Below are 19525 nucleotides of genomic sequence, written 5' to 3' on the forward strand. Positions count from 1 at the left end.
AGGCCTTGGCAACCCAGGGGAGCTGTCACGCACCACCTTGTCTTCTTTGCCTGGCCATATCCCAACGCTTCATGCCCAGCAGCTGCTGGGCCCACGAAGCATTGACTGTTTCCTTTCTCCATTACCCTTATTCCTAGGGCAGCCTGACAGAGAGCTGCCGCAGCAGAGGGAACCGGCTCTATCAGCGATGAAGGCCCAGCTCCTGTGGTCGTTGCCCCAGCCTTCACTCTTGCCTTTCCTGGCCGAGCACGCGGCGGGGACGCCTCCAAGCAGCCCGGGCCTTGACAGCCCGCACTGCAGCACCCAGGCGAAGGCGGCGGCCGCGGGGGGAGGCAAGCGGCAGGAGCAGCCGCCGTTCCTCCGTGCCCTCGGCGGGACCGGGCGGGCGGCACGAGCCCGCTACCACAGCCGCGCCGCGCCGGGACACCGCCCGCCGGCGCCCGCCTCCCGCGCGCGCAGCCGTGGGAGGAGCGGAGGGGAGGGGAGGGGGCGCGCCGCCTCGCGGCCCGCCCGCCGCCATTTTGGCTGGTTGGCGTCGCTTCCGCTGCCGGGAAGTAAACAGGGAGGGAGGGAGGGAGAGAGGGGAGCGGCGCGGCGGGACAGGAGAGGCAGCAGTGCTGGGTGAAGGAGGCGCTGGGGTTGGTTTCTGTGGAGGGGGCTGATGTGGCCGGAGCGGAGGCGTCAGCGCGGCCCGGGTCCCGGTTGATGCGAAGCGCCGCAGGGAGCCGCCAGGTGAAGGGACGGGACGGGGGTGGGCGGTGGCGCAGCGGGACCTTCCCCTGGATCCCGGCTGCGCCGCCGAGGTAGGGAGGCGAGAGGGCTCCGAGCGGGGGGTGGGGCGGCGGGTCTTGGGGCCCTGCCCGGGAGCGGAGCGCTTGCCCGTGCTCTGTCAGAGCCCCGCGCCCCGGGGAAGCTTCTCCGGGAGTAGCGGGGCTTAAAGCTTAGTCCTCCGTATCTATAGGGTGTCGCTGCCTCGCAGACTTCTCATAACAGTCATAAATCGGAAGTCTCTGGCTGTTCTCAGCAGAACTAGTTGTGCGCGGCGGTTAGGGAGGGGTCAGGTGTGTGTCTGGGTCGCCCCCTCTTTAAGTCCGCTCCCCCCATTACCTCACTCCTTTTATTTCTAGAGCGGCCTTACTTCAGGTGTAAAACAACGCAACGAGCTCAGTGAGGCTTGTTCAATGGAAAGCGTTATCAGCAGGATGTAAACAGCCGTGCACAGTTTGGGTTTTTTTACTCTTTAACTGCCATTGTGTTGTGTCTGCACCTTGCACAGCAATAAAAACAATGTTAAGCATGTGCTTTGCTCCTCCTCCTGCTTGGCGACTGAACTATGTGATTGTGGTTGAACATGACTGTATGGCAAAGAAGATAGCGTGGATTGTGCCCAGATGCGGAGGTTGGAACACTGAGTTCAGAAACAAGTTGTTAGAATAGGTTGAGAAATCTACTTGGACAATCTTAAGGAGTCGAGCATTCTGGTTTCACTTAATCTTTCTGTCCTGGTAGAGTTAGGTATGTTTGTTATTTTGTTTTTTATTTTTTTTTTTTTCCCCCCTTTTCGGTCAAGATCTTAGCATTTAAAGCAAAGTTGATTATAGCAGCATTTTGGGAAAACTGATCAATCTTAAGTGTGTCCTCAGTATGCCAGAGAGAGTTAAAAGCAATATTTGATGGTTCAAGTGTTGTAAGAAGTGATAAGCAGTCATTGTTTGAGAAATAGGTTGTACCTATACAGTAATATGCTAGCATGGAATTTTGCATCAGTGTCTTCCTTGTTGAAAAGTTATTTCTGTTGGCCTTGGATTTAAAATGGTTAGATCTTTAAACTATCAGATACGTAAAACAAAGTGAACTGAACTGCCTAATTGCATTTGCCTGTTCCTGTATTCAGTTTGCAGAAAGGTTTACTCTCTTAAGTGGCCTTTTTTAAAAAATAAATAATTATAGGTGACTGCAAACTTCTGCATGCAAATTGCATTCTTTAAATTTTGTTTTATTGTTAGGTGTGTTAAGATGTTAAAACCAGTTATGTTTAAAAAAAAAATTCCAATACTTCAAACTCTGACACAAGATGACAAAAATCAGATTAACAAATTAATTAGATGACAAAGCAGTTGTCTGCAAGTCTTAAAAATCATATCTTTTAGTCTAGAGCTTAGACTTTGCTTTCTCTTTAGAAAAAGATCCACAAGGAGGTATTTTTGAAATCTTATGATTACTCTTTCTTTTCAATTACAGAAGCATCTGAGATGTCAGTAACAAAAAAAGTTTTCTGGAAATGTCTTTTCCCATCCCCTACTTTTCAAGTCAATGGCACTTAAAACACGTAACATCTCATTTTCTTGGAAGACTGTCACCTGAAATTCATCATCAGTATAGCTCTAGTGATGGCCATATTGTCTCTTTTCTTCACTGGCTGTCTATAAAAACTTGGGATAGTACCCCACAACTTCAGGAGTGGGTTTTGATCTGTAATCAGCATGTATTAACTACTTAGAAGTTAGCTCAGAGGTGCAACTTGTAAGTTGGCTGCTGATGACCTGGTCCACTTCTATCAGCCACGTCTCAGAGATTACTTTGCCAGCAGAAAAATTCATACAGTTTTGTCAGTGGCAGCTCACTCCTGGTCTTTCCTGGAAGAAAAAGGGGACAGGGGGAAGGAAAAAAATTGTGTCAGATCTAATGCTTGTATCTGAAAAGATCAGTTACAGTAAACGTGCTGTATGTGAATCAGCTCTACTGTATGTGCACAATAGCCCCTATAATGTTGATAAGGGAGAAAATCCAGAACTTGACCCCCTAATGCAGTGATAAAAGTAGCCTACCTAACTAGAAAATTTATGCACATATATTATCTTACTAGCAAAAGATGAGGCAGGATATCTATAGAGGAAGACTTGGAGAGCCAAGTCTAACAGTTACCTTGTGTAGTTTTTCACAGACTAATGAGAGATGGCTTTGAAAAGACTTGAAGACATCAAACGTGCTATCCCAAATTATCTTGCATATGGTAATTGCTTGTTGTAACCTAGCTGTGGTTGTCTGGAATATGTTTGGTGTAAAGTTTAAAGGAATGTTGCATTTCAGACTAGCTTATTACAAGTACTGTTCTTGGACTATGCTTAGCAGTTATCTCAAATACAGACATGACAGGTTTGCAGTGGATTTGCTGATCTAATTATTGATTAGTTAAGTTTAATTATTCAGTTTTCACAGTTGCAAAATCCAGTTCCTTCATCTTTTGGTTAGTTGCAGATGGTTCCAAGTCCCTCTTTGGTTTTCTTGCTTTTCTTTTGTACCAGTGAAGTCAGTGGCTCTCTCTCGGGTGGAAAGCTTTGTTTCAGCACAGGAGTCATGTTCTGCATAGTCTCACAGTCATGAGCTGTGACTCACAGTACATAGTTCTCAGGAAGGAAGAAGAGGTTTTTTTGCCCGGTAGTGTGTTGATTTTATGATTGCCCCAAAGTACTACTGGGATTAAAAGACAGAGTTGAAAAAGATTGAGAGATGAATTCTGTTCATCAGTGTTTCATGACAGAATGTTCAGGTTTGTTTACATAATTTCATGAATAGCTTCAGACCTTAAGTGATAGCTTGCTTTTGCCATGTTAGTGGGTGGGATTGAAGTGTTTTAAAGATAGGTAAAGAGATGCTGGCTTTGAAAAAATAATCTGTGATGGATTGGATGATAAACAGTATAATTTTTTACTTGTCCATCTAGCTTATTACACTTTGTTTTCAAAAAGACTTCTAACCTTTTACTCAGTTGCAGTACATAGCAGGGAAAGTTAATTGTCCAGATAGCAAGTGAACTGGGCATATGGTAATTGTATATGTGCAACTGTACATGACTGTTAAACCAGGATGATTTCACTGTGCATGAACTCCGTGTTTATCTTGCAGAAATCAAGGGGGCTGGGGCATGTTTATACATACCAAGCCCCCCCCCCCCCGCCCGATTCTCTTAGCTTTTTAGAGACTGTAGTTGAATGTTTTGTAGTTTAGGGTGAGGTCTCATTCCTAGTCCTTCAGGACATGACGTGCATCGCACTTAGGCTTTTAAAAATAGGTGATTGGATGCTAAATTCAATTGTAAACTGGCATGTATGAAAGAACACACTCTGATCAAAACCCAGTTTCAGATTTATTTCGGATGTATGTAGTGGTGGGTTTTTTTCCCCTCTTTAATAATGTAATATAAGGTAGAACTTGTGTAAATGAGACCACTATGGAAGAAGTATATGTTACTGAGAATGAGAGAGTTTTTGCATCAGACTTGCTGAATTTAATCTGAGTTTGAAGAAAGTTTGCTGACTCTTCTGTAACCCCTTTTTTTGTGGGTTGAAACTTCCAGACTGTTACTAGAAATCTTTCATAATCCCTATTACTAGTTAGTTGGGAAAACAAATGCACGCCAATGTTCTCGATGAAATGTTTTTAAGGATACTGATTTAAAATGGATGCATAGAGAAAATACGGTTTTTTCACCTCCACAGTTCTCTATTAATATTGTTCTTTTCAGCTCCATTGTTACATTTACAAGATACATAGATTATCTTTTTTTAATTATTTTTATAGAATGAAACGAGGAAGGAGAAGTAATGAGGCCAACAGCAGTTCATCTGAAGAGACAACTGAGAGAGAATGCAAGAGACACAAGATTATAGATCAGAAAACCATAGTTGTGCAGAGTCCTGACTGGGCGAACCTGCTTCAAGACATTATCCTGCAGGTGTTTCAGTACTTGCCCCTTCTGGATCGTGCTCATGCATCACAGGTCTGCCGAAGCTGGAACCAAGTGTTTCATATGCCTGATCTCTGGAGGTGTTTTGAGTTTGAACTGAATCAACCAGCTACGTCTTACTTGAGGGCTACGCATCCTGAACTAATCAAGCAAATAATAAAGAGGCATTCCAATCACCTGCAGTATGTCAGCTTCAAGGTAGTGTATTTTATAGACTTTTAAAAAGTAGTTTTATAAAAGCATCTATTAAACTTAGTTCTTTTTCTTTTTTTTTCTTTCATTTTATTCAGAATATTATAAGGTAATATCTCTGGTACTTTTGAGAGTTTTGAAAGTTCATCTATGTAAATATCAAAGCATGAGAAGTGCGATGTAATGTCAGTAATGATAAGTGGTACTTGACAATTGTGATCAAAACATTTTAATATGCTGAAAATTAAAGAACATCACTAAACGTTAGGGGAGGTTTATGATGTTATTTTTGTGATTAGGATTGTCAGTTTTATTTAAAAAGAAATACGGCAGCTCTTAGTGTGGTAGGCCTTGTTTTCAGGCCTAGTATACTGAAGATGGGTTCTCTAAATGGGCATATAGACATGGAGGTTACCTCCCAATTAATTTGTTTATTTGGATATATTTTCAGGATCAAAACTTGGAATAACTGTTCATTGGAATACCTTTTCATTGCCTTAATTCCATTAGATGGGGATTTTTTGTTTGCTTTTTTTTCTTTTTTCTCATAGCACCTTAGCTGCTTAAAATTCTGCCTCCGTGAGTGGGCAGAAGTACTTCAGTTCTGATACTAATGTACGTGTGGGTACCTGCCTCAGAACTAAGTTTGATCAGGATGCATAAATTTAGCATTTCCCTGTTTCACATCCTGTAGGGAGTAGGATCTAATATTCACAGTTAGAAAAAAATCTAATGCACAGAGGGTGACTTCAGTACTACTAGTAAGCAACCAACAGTTTTAGTACTAAATTGTACAGGATTGTCTGTGTGTATGGCATCTGCTCAGCACAGCTGCATTTCAGTTAACTGGAAAAGTACATGGGGTTTGCACAGGATTTGCAAATCTACTGATTGTGCTTGGCTGAGAAATACCATTTGGTGAGCATTGGCTAGGTTAACATCATGGAATTATTTTCAGCAGATGAAAACCTTTAACGTTGTCTTATGTATCACTGTTTTGGAAGGGTGCTGTGAAACAGTCATGGCTGCATATGCATCAGCTATGTGACAAATTTGAAAAGGAAATGACTTCTGCAGCAAGGTGAATGTACTAGTTGTTTGTTTCTGAGATCTGGCAGTTTTAATGTAGGAATCATCAGCATGTGAGTTGCTGGGGCACCTCTGCCTGATCACGTGTATTGCTACTGCTTGTTGCAGTATCAGATACAAACTGTTACCGCAGGTTTGCGGGGGTTTTATCGGTGTCCAAATAAAGAAAATTTATAGCAGTGTTGGAATGACCTTCCAGTGTTTATCTCCTGTCTACGTTGCTTTGCACCAAGTGATTTTGAAGGATTTCAGATGCCCTTCGCTGGTAGGGTGATACCCCCATCATTTCTTCAACGTGTCCCTTCAGTTGTGCTTCAGTGTTTCAGAATGAACACTAGATCACATGAAATGCTAAGTAGCAAGGATAATCACAAGGAAGTGGATATAACACTGACACTTACTGTGTCAAGGCTGAGAACTTGGGGGTTTTTTTGTAGGCAAAGAAAGATTGGATTGTTGAAAATCAAAGTTTTTCAGTTTGTGTTTAAGCAGAACAATCAATATTCATTGGACTTAGATCAGTTGCTGACAAGGCCGCACGGCTTATGGTGGACTTGATCTTGTGATCAAGCTTTTTACTGTTCCGTAGGTTTGCAAGGCTGTCTCACCTACTGTATATAAGAGGTTATTTGGAAAGCACATCTGAGTGTTGGGGGAAATCCACTGGAGGCACACAAAGTGATTTGTTTGGGTAACAAGCTGGCTAACTATTTTTTTTTTCCAGAGTATCGATTGCGTATCTGTTGTGGTATTAATGATGAAGGTCCAGTCATATAGGTTCATATGATAATGCACTTAACTCTCCAGCAGCTCTATGTTATGAGCTCAGTCACTGTAAAAGGAAGCTGCTTTTTTACACAGTAAGGGATTTATAGAATTCCTGCATTTTGATAAGGAAGAATGTGAAGAGGAAGTGGGGGTAGGCTCTGGGCTCAAATGAACCCCCACTTGCTTATTATTTGATTTGGATTGAATATCTTGGAACAAACCGTTTAGCTGACCCCTCATCATGCTAAATTTTAACCAAAGTGTTTAGGGGAGTGGTAAATTTGTAGCATATTGTCTTGGATTTTTGGTATGTACCTTTTGGGGAAAAGAGAATTACATTGATGGATTCCCAGTGAGGTGTTTTGTGGGTTTTCTTGATACCACATTTCAGAAGGGGAAGTGAAAAAAATGCTGGAAGTACATCTACTCTAATCTGCTTTTTTGTAAAGAGTGTTTGATGCAGTGTTTTCTGAACAGCAAATCTGTCTTGTTTTAAGGTGGACAGTAGCAAGGAATCTGCAGAAGCAGCTTGTGATATTTTATCACAGCTTGTGAATTGCTCTCTGAAAACACTTGGGCTCATTTCAACTGCCCGGCCAAGCTTCATGGATTTACCAAAGGTATTTTAATATGTATAGTTTTTCTATAGCAAAGTATTGCAGTGGTTCATACAGTATTTCTATAACTTTAAGAAAAGTTTTATTATAAGAATATGACTCTTTGGTAAAGAAATCTTTACTACTAGGCTCTATTAAAGAGAGGAACTGAGACGTTGTACTAAGATGAATAACTAAAGTTTCCCTCATTCTCTGCATCGTGTGAGAACTTGGTGCTGACCTTGTTGCTCCAAGTCCTGCTGTCTGTTGACCACAATGTAATACTGAGCAACGCGACGCAAGTCAGGAGGCTAGACAATTCATGTCTGTGTAATTGTACAGTGGGAGATGTTTAGGGGATGATTATGATCGAATGAGTGGTGGAGATTTATCCACGTGGACTTGCTGTAGGGATTACATTATCGTTGTGCTCTCTTTAGAAAGCAATATGATCATGATTTTCAATGCTTCATGCCACGCAGTCAGGCGTTGGATTCTTAGGCAAAGTGCACTGTATTTCTGAAATTGTCAGATTTTTACCTTGCATGTTTACCAAAAGTTAGATATTGTTAGAAGACATCTAATCTAGAAGACAACAGATCTCTTATACGTGCTTCTAAACAAGAATTCCTGCTAGTGAGGTAGAAATGTGTTATTGCTGAGGAGCAGGGGAACAGTTGGGGTAAGCCAGGTTGCTTATTCTATGGCAGAGACATCTCAGGTGTCTTGCAGCCTCAATTCTTGAATCCAGTCCACATGTATGTGAAGGGCCAGATGCAGCTAGGCTGTTAGCTGGATCTCAGTGATGTCATTGCTGATGATGGCAACAAGGACAAGGAAGAAGTAGGGACAGCCTAAGGAAAGGAAGTAGGCTATAAGGTTTAAGCAAGGTTAGCTACAGAAGGATTATCAGTTATTATCCTTGGTGGTGATCACAGCCACGTCATGTAGTCCTCTTGAATATGTATTTTGAATTCTTAATTTCCAAAGTTTTTCTAGATCTTTAATTAGTTTTGTATGTTTTTTTTTCCTTTTTCAATGTGCTTTGAGATGTGCCTATAAGAAAACCTGAACATAGTGAAAACAATCCACAGTCTTAGTGTGTTAGCAGTACTTTGTCCTTTCAGCTCTTGTGTATTGTATTATTTCTTAATCTGAATGGTGTTTTAGCTCTTAATTTTCACGGAAGGGATATGTTATGGTCCTATTCAGCTTGCTGAATTATTTGTGGTCGTACATGCTATGGTCTTACTTGGCTTCAAGGCTTCTAAAATACAGGCTTCCTTTTTTTGTTCCTAATAGGTTTAAATGTGGCCTTTAGAAAATATATTCAAAATGAGCCAAAGTCAAGTCGAGGCGTAATTCGCCTTTTGATGTTTACGGCTCCAGTAACACTGTCACCAGCGTATGGGACCAGCAATGATTTTAAAATTTTTGTAGACCACTGATGAAACCAAAAAATTGAATTGGGCCATGAATAATAAGTTCCTGTGGGAAGCCATTTGTAACAGGCCCGTTGGATGAGAAGCAGGCAAGGATGAATGAATGTGAAAAGTGATTGACACTATGCAATGTATTCTTTGTTTATCAGACTGTATAGGAAGTCTGAAATACTTTGCATTATCTTCGCTGGCGCTCTTCTGATTTCAAGTAATGTGACATCTGGCAAATATTTGTAAATCACATTTAGCATTGTGTTGCCTGGTCTTTTCACTAAGCACATTCTGCTGTAGGCTACATATGTGGCAATATTGAAAAGACATTAAATCACCAGCTTTCACATTTTGGGATCTTGCCTGTCTTCCATTAGCTCTTCAAACTACGGTTTCACCTATTTTTGCAAACATAGTTAACTTTCTTTGCCTTTCTATTTAACAGCCTTCTTGGTGAAGGGAATTGCATTCTAAATACAGAGAATAAAAACAGTGCTAACACTTTCAGAATACAGAGTGGAAATATTATTAAAGCACTTTTTCTTCAGTACATAATGTATATAATCAATGTATTGTCAGTATAGTTGGGAGTGGTCCCTAAAGCCTAAATGCCTAATGCTTCTGATCTGAACTTTCCATTTGCATGAACTGACTTTGACAGTTTATGTTAATGTGAAAATACTAATTTCTGCTCAAAATCTAATTGTGTGTGAGTTTTGGCAAAACCCACAAACATATCACAAGAATGAGCAAATACTATTAGCAGGCCTTCTCTCATGTAACCGTATTCAGGATTCTACATGTGCATGTGGCTCGGAGTGAAACAGTATTGAAATCAAAGTAGCAGGTAATTTTATGGAATACTTAAAGTAGTGCATGGAGGAAGTACTTGTTTTAAGTCTTCTATTCAGTCAATCATGTAAGAAGATAAGCTAATTATTCACTTCCTTCACACCACCAATGATTTCTACATGCACTGCTGCATCTGCTCCTTAGTCTCTGTTTCTCAAGTTAAGGCGTCCTGGGCTCTGCTTTTACTGGTGGTTTTCAGTGGTTGCATAAAAACACTGAGGAGCAACCTTGAGCACTGCACCTGCATTATCTGTGCTGCTTAATTGGTAATTAATTGATCACCTGCTCCTTGGCTCTGTTTGGACCACCTCAGTTAACTTTGCAAGGCAGATCCATTCAAACCCTAAATGCTCTCTGCCTATACGGTAGGCAGGCAGTGGGACCGTTTGGCTTTGGACACCACTTGACAGTATGGGGTTGCCACTCTTGGCTGTGTTTGCATCTGACCAAGGCAGCACAACTTACTGTGTGGGAATTCCTGTTCCAGAGGATGCTTCTTTCAGAGTGATGGCTTGCAAATTATCCTCAAAATTAGGACTTCTAGGCTTTCTCTTTGCTCGTGGTCTTCCTACAGATTTAAGTTTGTGTAGCGGATTGTCCTGGGTCAGGTTCTGGATTTGTGTTCAATGTTAGATGTTCTGATTTGCCAAATACATAGACTGATAGCAAAAAATTATTATACTTCCTCTGCTCAAAAATATGTCCATTTTAGTATGAATTTTTAATTATGCAATATCAAAAGAATGTTTTTTCAGCAAATGCTGTCAATAAGGAAAGAAAACTAGGACTGCTGTGTACAGTGTAAAACCATTGATGTTTTTATTTCAGATACTACTGTTTCATTTAAACTTTTTTTTTCCCAGTCTCACTTTATTTCTGCACTGACAGTGGTGTTTGTAAACTCCAAATCCCTCTCCTCCCTTAAGATTGATGATACACCAGTAGATGATCCGTCTCTCAAAGTGCTAGTGGCTAACAACAGCGACACACTCAAACTGTTGAAAATGAGCAGTTGTCCTCATGTTTCTCCAGCTGGTAAGCTACTGTGTTTTGGATTTTCTTTTTTTGAATGTATGCATTAAATTCTGTCTGAAAGCAGTAAACCCCTGAAAAAATAGGGGTGAGGTGAGAGTGAAGATGAATGTGGTATCTACAGCAACTCTCACTGAATAAAATAGTAATTCAGCTGGTTGTCAATCCATCTGTTACACCACTTGCAGAGTGACTACTGAGCTAATAAAATAGCGCATGTCTGTTCTGGACAAATAACTAACCTCTTGTGGAACTTCAAAGGGTATGTATTGACTTGATAGTGCACTACAGTATAATTAAGCTCTTTGGAACTTTGAGTTCCTGTTCCACAGTTCATTATGTATGGGTTTGGAGTGCTGCAGTGGCATGGATTATGAAGAAGCTGGTTTGGTCATTCTGAAAGAAAGCATCTTTTGCTGAAGAGTAAGCGCCAACAGCATCAACAAAGGGGAGATGAGACTGAGCTGTGCAGAACTTCTGCCATTACTAAATGTACTTCATTAACACTCTTAAGTGTGTTTGTAGCAAGAATGGAGCCAGCTCATGTCAGAATGAAATCACTCAAGATTGTTGAAGTTCATAGAATTAATGTTTGTGGAAGACTTACACAAAGCACAGCAAGTCTTATGAACAATTCACAGCCCATCAACTTAACACAATTTTTCACTGGGAAATGGAAGAAGAATTATAAATGAGATGCTGGCAACTTAGTTAAATTCCTTTTCTGAGGATAAGTAGAAACTACTGTAGTCACCATAGCTTTCTTCATGTGAATATATTGCAACTGTAAATATTAGGTATATGTAAACTGCACCAGCAGGGCTCCTAGTATGTGGGGAAGATGATACTGTACCAGAGGGCATGTTGCTGTAGTGATAACAAACAAAACACAAACTTAATACCTTTTGTAGGTATTAACACAAAACCTTGTGTTTGGTTTTGTATAAAGAAATCCTGAAAATGCAGGTTTGTTTTGCAGTAGATTTGTCCAGAAAAGTGTTCACCAGCATGTTAACTGGAATGTTATTTCCTTCAAAGTGTTGTAATTGTGGACAGGGGTTTGTTTAAATCAGCTTGCATGACTGGTTTTTCCGACTTGAAATTTCGCTTGAGAATCATTGTATCTGAGAAGTATAGGAGCTGTAGTGTGTCTGTTGAGAGGAAGAGGGTCCAGCAGTAATTTGTAGCTAGGCAAAGAGAGTAATTTCCATGGACTTGGATCGAAGAGCGACCTGTCAGCTCTAGCAGACCTTGCTGGCTTGTGGCTAATCCCTGCTAGAAGGTTTTATGGAACATCCTACACCTGATAATTTGAGAGAGGGCATGGGTTTATGAAGTTGTTAGACTGGTGTATTCTGGTTGGTGGATCCTGTACAATGTTTTAAATTGAACAGTGGGTAAGAAATGGCAGCGCCTGTTTGAGGAACAAGGACAACTAGTATTGTCCTTCATGGAGTGGGGGTGAATAGAATGGGATCAGATGTATTAGTGGCAAATCCAGAGGGTGCTAAGCAAATGGCAAGAGAATTTGGTTGCTTACTTCAGGTATGGATGTTCCTTGAGATCTAGAAAAAGGTGGATCTATTGGGTTTGTGTGGCAAGTTTTTGGTAGCAGGCATGGCTTCTGTAAGAAGCTGCTAGAAACTTCCCCCATGTCTGACAGAGCCAATGCCAGCTGGCTCCATGACAGACCCACAGCTCGCCGAGGCTGAGCCCATCAGTGATGGTGGTAGCACCTCTGGGATAATGTATTTAAGGCGGGGGGGGGGGGGCACTGTGGAACCCATGTAACAGCAACAGCAGTGGGAGAGAGGAGTGAGAATGTGAGAGAAACAACCCTGCAGACACCAAGGTCAGTGGAGAAGGAGGAGGAGGAGGTGCTCCAGGCACCAGAGCAGAGATTCCCCTGCAGCCTGTGGTGCAGCCCATGGTGAGGCAGGCTGTGCCCCTGCAGCCCATGGAGGTTAACGGTGGAGCAGATCTCCACCTGCAACCTATGGAGGAGCCCACACCAGAGCAGATGATGCACCTGAAGGAGGCTGTGACCCTGTGGGAAGCCAGCACTGGAGCAGTCTGTTCCTGAAGGACTGCACCCCATGGAAGGGACCCATGCTGGAGCAGTTTGTGAAGAGCTGCAGCCCGTGGGAAGGACTGACATTAGAAAAGTTAGTGAGGACTGTCTGCCGTGGGAGGGACCCCACGCTGGAGCAGGGCAAGAGTGTGAGGAGTCCTCCCTGAGGAGGAATCAGCAGAGACAACGTGTGGTGAACTGACCACAACCCCCATTCCCCATCCTCCTGCACCACTGGTGGGGAGGAGGGAGAGAGTCTCTGGAGTAAAGTTAAGCCCAGGAAGAAGGGAGGGCTGGGGGGAAGGTGTTTTAAGATTTGATTCTATTTATTACCCTATTCTGCTTTGATTGGTAATAAATTAAGCTGATTTCCCCAAGTGGAGTCTGTTTCGCCTGTGATGGTAATAAGTGAGCAATCTCCCTGTCCTTACCTTGACCCACAAGCCTTTCATTATATTTTCTCTCCCCTGTCCGGCTGAGGAGGGAGTGATAGAGCAGCTTTGGTGGGCACCTGGAGTCTAGCCAGAGTCAACCCACCATAGTGGAACTAAAGAAAGGAGCTGGTATGTGGATAGTTGGCTTCAAGAGCAGGCAGGCTGCAAAAAATTAGACTCTTGAAGGAAAATTAGAAACTTTGAGCACTGGGACTTATGTGGATTTTTTTCTAATGGGAATATTATAATTAGCAGGCTTCTATAAATGGGGAAAAACGTTAATTGAACCAAAAGGATCATGAGTTATGCAAAACTAATTAATTATAGATGCACTTAAAAAGTTATAATGTGCCTTCAGATTGCAGGGGTGGGAGGTGGATGTTCATTGCTAGATTAGTTCTCAAGCAATTTGTTAGTGAAGGGCAGAGAAGAGTAATGCAAGTAGTGCAAGAGAGACTCCACTACTGTGGCAATAAAGGAAGAAGACTGGTATCAAACTGTGAATTGCTTCCAAAGGATGCTATGAATAATTCCTAAATTATCTACAAAGATAAAGCAGCATGTTTGGGTTTGGGCTGGAGAAACAAAGGCAGCAATATATACGTCTGTGTGAGCATATCTGAAGTTTCTTCTGTTTGCTGTTTTCCCTCTGAACTTTAACTTGCATTAAAACTGCAACAGTACCTTGTAAAACAAAATAATGGTTATTTTTAAATCCACATCGATGTGCTGTTGTTTATTACCTGAAATACTAGCTATTGCAACAGAGGGAACTGAAAGCATTTCTGTAAAGGCTGTGTTTCTGCACTGCTTTGGGGGTAGGAGGGTTGCTTCTCTTCAAGTGGGGTAGTAGAGGAGAAGAGTGAGTGTAGGGTGTGTCTGCATCGGCAGTTAAATAGAGGGATTTTTTGGACACAAATCTGTGCTGTTTGACATCAGAGTGATTTACCTCTTAGTGACACAAAGGTTTAGTCAGTGCCTGGGGATGTTCTGTGACTACACTGGGCTCCAGGAAGGCTCTTCAGTCACTACCTACATTGTATTAATTGTCAGTTCTACATGCAGGGTACAGAATTTCATTGCCAGTGTGTGATGCAGATATCCAGTCCTAAACACATAAAAAATTGCAGCAAGTTGAACCTGTTCTTCCCTTTTTGCATTGCACTAGTCAGTAACATACCCTTAAAGTTAACAAAGAGTATTTGTTGAAGGATGGCAGTCTGGACAACAAGCTGGTTTGGATGCTAAATTTGTAGCAAGTTGTTTTCTGAAATGGTGTAGTGATGAGACTTGAAACTCTGTTTAAAATATTTCATTTGTCAACAGACCTAGGTACTATGAAAGCAGCATGCCCTAGCCTGCTTAAAGGGAGTGGAATAACTTTGTTGTTATGATTTAAGGACAGGAAATTCTCTGACATGTGTAGAAGGTACACATGAGTTTGTAGTTATACTTAGTTGTTCTAATTTTGTACTCCAGTCTTTAAAAAAAAAAAAAAAAAAATCTGTATTTTCACTTCATCTTGGATCCCATCCCCTCCTCCCTGAATGAAATAATAAGTATGCTTACATACATATACTGTTTTTACAGTAAATAGTTGCAATAAGAGTTGGGTTAAAATTACGTTTACCTAAATTCTGTGCTTTTTAAAATTCATCTAACAAACTTCTTATATTTGAAATGACAGTATTTGATCTAGTTAGAAGAACTTCTGATGCATGTGTTCTTGCAGATCCTCAGGTGGAAAATACGTACTTCTTTTGGTGTATATATTCATACAATGTTTTTATATTTAAGTGGTTTTAGGTTCAGTATAGGTTTCTATTTTGAGTTTAATGACTGCTGTCTCTCTGTATTTCTTCCCATTGCTTCAAAGCTATAGTGTATTAAGCTCAGGTTTTTCAGTTGCATATTAAATACTATGTTCTCATCTCCTCTACTAATGGAAAGACCATATTCTGAATCCCACACAGCCTTCTGGGTGACATGAAATGCAGAGGACTGTATGCTTTTTGAGTGCTTTTTTTTTAATACTGTTACCAGTATGGTACCATTGCTTGTATCTGCAAACAGGTTGAGTGGAAATCTTAGAGACTGAACTGAATTCTTTTTGTTAATGTCTTTGTCTTCCATGAACAGCAGGTTATATTGACTCATTAAAGGGAGAATCTGAAAATTGCTGTTCTAGGAATTACTGCTCCCAGTTTTTAGTGTTTTCCCTGGTTTTTGCTGTTGGTTTTCCAAATTTAAATATTTATGCTTTGCTAGAAAGAACAAATACTGACAGCAGCAACTTCTGTATTTAATTAAAATCTAGCATTCATTTAACGTTTGCTTTCCTTAGGTGACAGATTTTATTCATGGCTGCTTTGTCAGCCGCAGAGAGGGACAGCAGTTCTTCCAGAGCAGGCTGGGGAAATACTTTAATTATGAGTAAGCCCCTTTTACAAAAATGAATTTGTGTATCTGTGGTCTTACAATAGAGCAGAACAGTGAGAGTATGCTATTTATGTATTTGTCACATGAGAATCAACTCCCACGGGAAAGTATACAACGCAAGGTCACAACTTCTTGATGTTTCCTTAGCAAAATAGTGGTGCAGTTGCCTAGCCCATGTGTATCTTACCGTGTAGGAACAAAGATGTCACAAGACCATGCTTATGTGAAAAAGGTTTCGTGTTCTGGTTGTCCAGTATGAATTTTGTCTTGATAGTAGGTCTTGGTTGCACATTGAAATATGTGGTCTCTGCACCCTATTGACATACATAAACAAATTAACTCGTGCGTTTCCTGTTCAGTTATGGGTATATTTATTTGTGTAACCCCTCTCATAATGTTCTCTTTTCCCAGGGATCCTTTGCGTGGCTGACCAGTGCCATGGCTTACGTGAGTTGGCGCTGAACTACCACCTGCTGAGTGATGAGCTTCTGCTTGCTTTGTCTTCTGAAAAACATGTCAGGTTAGAACACTTGCGCATTGATGTTGTCAGTGAAAATCCTGGACAGACTCAGTTCCACACAATTCAGAAGAGCAGCTGGGACGCTTTCATCAAGCATTCTCCTAAAGTAAATTTAGTAATGTACTTCTTCTTGTACGAGGAAGAGTTTGACCCATTCTTTCGTTATGAAATACCTGTCACTCACCTTTACTTTGGAAGATCAGTAAGCAAAGACGTACTTGGCCGTGTTGGGATGACGTGTCCTCGGTTAGTGGAACTGGTGGTGTGCGCCAACGGATTGCGGCCACTGGATGAGGAGCTGATCCGCATCGCGGAACGTTGCAAGTATCTGTCAGCCGTCGGCCTAGGAGAATGTGAAGTCTCTTGCAGTGCCTTTGTTGAGTTTGTGAAGATGTGTGGCGGTCGTCTCTCTCAGCTTTCTATTATGGAGGAAGTTTTGATTCCTGATCAGAAATACAGCTTAGAGCAGATTCATTGGGAAGTTTCAAAGCATCTCGGTAGAGTCTGGTTCCCGGACATGATGCCCACATGGTAAAGTCCTTAAAAAAATTCAGGGCACATGGAATAGCACCTTAAACCCAAGCTTACCGTATTGCAATTTACTGTATAAGCTTATTTAATACTATAGTTTCTACTTAAGTTACTTCATTGTTTGATTAGAAAATTAATTTTTCATTCAAAAATGATTTATGAAATCCCAATTCAGAAGTAGAAATCGTGGATAGCTCCAAAACTCTTCTTCATCCAAACAGAAATCAGTTTTCTGTTTTAGATGTCTTGTTCATTGACAGTGACCTCAAACTTTTATGGAAATAAAAAATGTATTTAAAATACTGGAATGTACCTGCAAAACAGCAGTTTTAATATGCTGTCCTTCTTTGATTTAGATACTAGTATTGAACACAGTCAGATTTGATCTTAAAGAACCAAACAGGACCCCACCAAAATTGCACGCTTCTGTTGCAGACCAGCGCATTTCTAAATCCAATCACCTGGATGACAAGATAAAGATTATAAGGAGCATTTAGTAGGCTGTGAAATATACGTGTTCTTTTCTATAAAAGTCATAAAAGGCAAGAGCAATACACAATAATATAGTTTAGACAATTAAAATATCAAGTTTGCTACCTTATTCAACAGATTATTAGTTCCATCTAAAATGTATTTAGAGCGTAAAGAAATAGTAGTGTGAGCTACCAAAAGTGTTGTGGTTTGTTTTCCCTCTATGCGTTTTAACGTAGTTTGCTTATGGGGTCTCAGATCTGTGTCTAAACCTGTTTTAAGGTATTTTATGTCTAGCTCAGGAAGCGAAAGCATTCTGGGGAAGAATGTAGATACATTGTATTTAGAAACACATTGGAGTTAATGAGCATTTCTTGCACATTAACCGGTTTTGCAGCATGTGGTTGGATGGAATAATGTATGTTTTGTTAAATGTGATGACATATGGATGTGAACAGTATGAGACAAGAAAGTTAAAATTTGAATGATGACCAAGAACCTTTTAACAAAACCTTAGATCTATTGGCTGCTTTCAATTTGAATGACATTGTAACAGTTGCTTAAGCTGTATAAACTAATTGTATACTGTAAATCTGTTTCAGAAATATTTATGTATAAAGTGAATGTTTGATAGATGATCATTTTATATACCTTTAATTCAGCTAGTTCGATCATTTCATAATATTTAAAAACCTAAAAGCAGTAAACTTGCGTGAAGTAGAGGAGTAGGCAAAATTTTGTTTTGAATACTTGGTAAATCAGTTTTGTTAAAGAAAGTTTGTAGTCTGTAAGTGGTGTGTAGGCACCATATTGCCTGTGATCTGGATGTGGCTTGTGACTTCATTTCTTACCGCCAACAGTTACATTATTCTCTGTCTTAGATTATTCATTGGTAACACTAAAATATTCATGTGACTGCTGAATGTGTTTGAAAGGTGTGATCAGCCACCAGCAAGGCAAAGCTCCTCCAGTTGTGGGCTGTACTGAACTTAACTAGTGGCTGCTTCTCATTTGAGCTGTACAGCTACTTCTGTAGATTTTCTTCATTTCTGATTTCAGTAATGCTTATCCAAATGTATAGTTCAAGTGTAATACACTTATGAGCATATTTAAGTTCATAACTATATTTTGAGCAAACATTGCTCGATGGACTGGACATCTTTATAGGGGAGTTATATGTTTCTGTAGAGCTTTGATTTAAAAATCGCATTTTATGAAATACGTATTTTTTGTATTAGAATTTGTTATATTAATGTAACACTATAATTTGCTTTTATTTGTATAAAATGTGTCAATATATTTAGTCTGTAAAAGTAAAAAAGCTCAGTGTTTTTTATATTCTGACTCAGAACTACCTACGTGATAAAGGTGGAGTAAGATCAGTAATTTGGGGAAGAGGACATGTTTTCACTAAATTAATGTGTGAAATAATCTCATTAGTAATGTAGCTAAAACCTCTTTGGACCTTGACTGCTGCTGTCTGACATTGCCAGGGTATGCTGATCTGTTGCTTACTGCCATGGTGGTGGGAATAACTGCAAGGCAAGACCCAGCCTCCATGCCTGAGGCTCCTCACTTCTGGAGTTCACAGCTTTGAAACCCAGCGTTCTGCTTCTCACAGAGAGACCTCTGTCAGGCCTTGAGGGGGGAACATGGCAGCAGCTGAAGGCTTTACACTTAGTTGTAGTCGAACTGCTTCCCCAGCAAGAGGCTGGCCTCTTCTGAGAATGTCTCTGTTTTGTTGCACAGACTTCAAAAAGTCCTTCATCGATGCAACACAGTATCATAACAGTTACCAAAATCTTCAAGGATAAGAAAACCGCTTGAAAACAGTTGTGTCTCTCTTGCACTGAAGACCTGCAGTTTTTATACATCAAACTGATTACAGTGTCCTTAGCTTGAATAATTTGGCCATAAAACAAACTTCCCAAGCAAGCTTATATTCTAAATAGCTTCAGGAAAAGCTACAATGCTCCTTTTTAGCAAATCTTGTACATTTTCTTAATTTGGCTTCTACACATGTTGGAACAAATTAATAATAATAAAAAAAATCCATGACGTGAGTAGTAATGAGTACCACAGACTCTCATGAAGCTTGCTAGAAACATGAACGTGGGCGTCTTAACAGCTGTAGAAAATAATTTTCCCTGGGTTCACCTTTATTTCTTGTTTTGGAAGAAGATAATTAAGTATTGGCTTGGTTGTCCAGTTTAGGTAGTAGTTAATATGTGCAGTCACACATCTTGCCTCGGAACTCAAGTGCTACATCACTTCAGGTTTTGGATATAAATTTACTCTTGAAAGCTGCTGATGCCAAACAGTCAGAGTAATCCTGACCAGCTCTGCTACC

At 40.6% G+C, this 19525-nt stretch overlaps 2 protein-coding genes across 4 annotated transcripts in view; both read left to right on the forward strand.

Moving 5' to 3' along the window:
- Positions 1-19525, forward strand: part of LOC141939545 (T-cell activation Rho GTPase-activating protein-like) — a 107455-nt gene that overhangs the window by 7365 nt on the left and 80565 nt on the right. The gene's annotated exons all lie outside the window — the stretch shown is intronic.
- Positions 501-18511, forward strand: FBXL3 (F-box and leucine rich repeat protein 3). Of its 3 annotated transcripts, none has more exons than XM_074859478.1 (5): positions 501-732; positions 4582-4945; positions 7294-7416; positions 10541-10712; positions 16065-18511. In XM_074859478.1, exons 2-5 carry the CDS (start codon positions 4583-4585, stop codon positions 16706-16708), a joined length of 1302 nt encoding a protein of 433 aa, XP_074715579.1. In that variant the 5' UTR covers positions 501-732; position 4582; the 3' UTR covers positions 16709-18511. The 3 variants fall into 3 exon arrangements, with proteins under 3 accessions (XP_074715579.1, XP_074715580.1, XP_074715578.1); XM_074859479.1 differs by lacking the exon at positions 501-732 and adding an exon at positions 1024-3550 and having other exon boundaries at positions 10604-10712; XM_074859477.1 differs by lacking the exon at positions 501-732 and adding an exon at positions 2077-3550.

The sequence above is a fragment of the Strix uralensis genome, chromosome 2, assembly GCF_047716275.1.
Source record: "Strix uralensis isolate ZFMK-TIS-50842 chromosome 2, bStrUra1, whole genome shotgun sequence".
Classification (NCBI taxonomy): Eukaryota; Metazoa; Chordata; class Aves; order Strigiformes; family Strigidae; genus Strix; species Strix uralensis.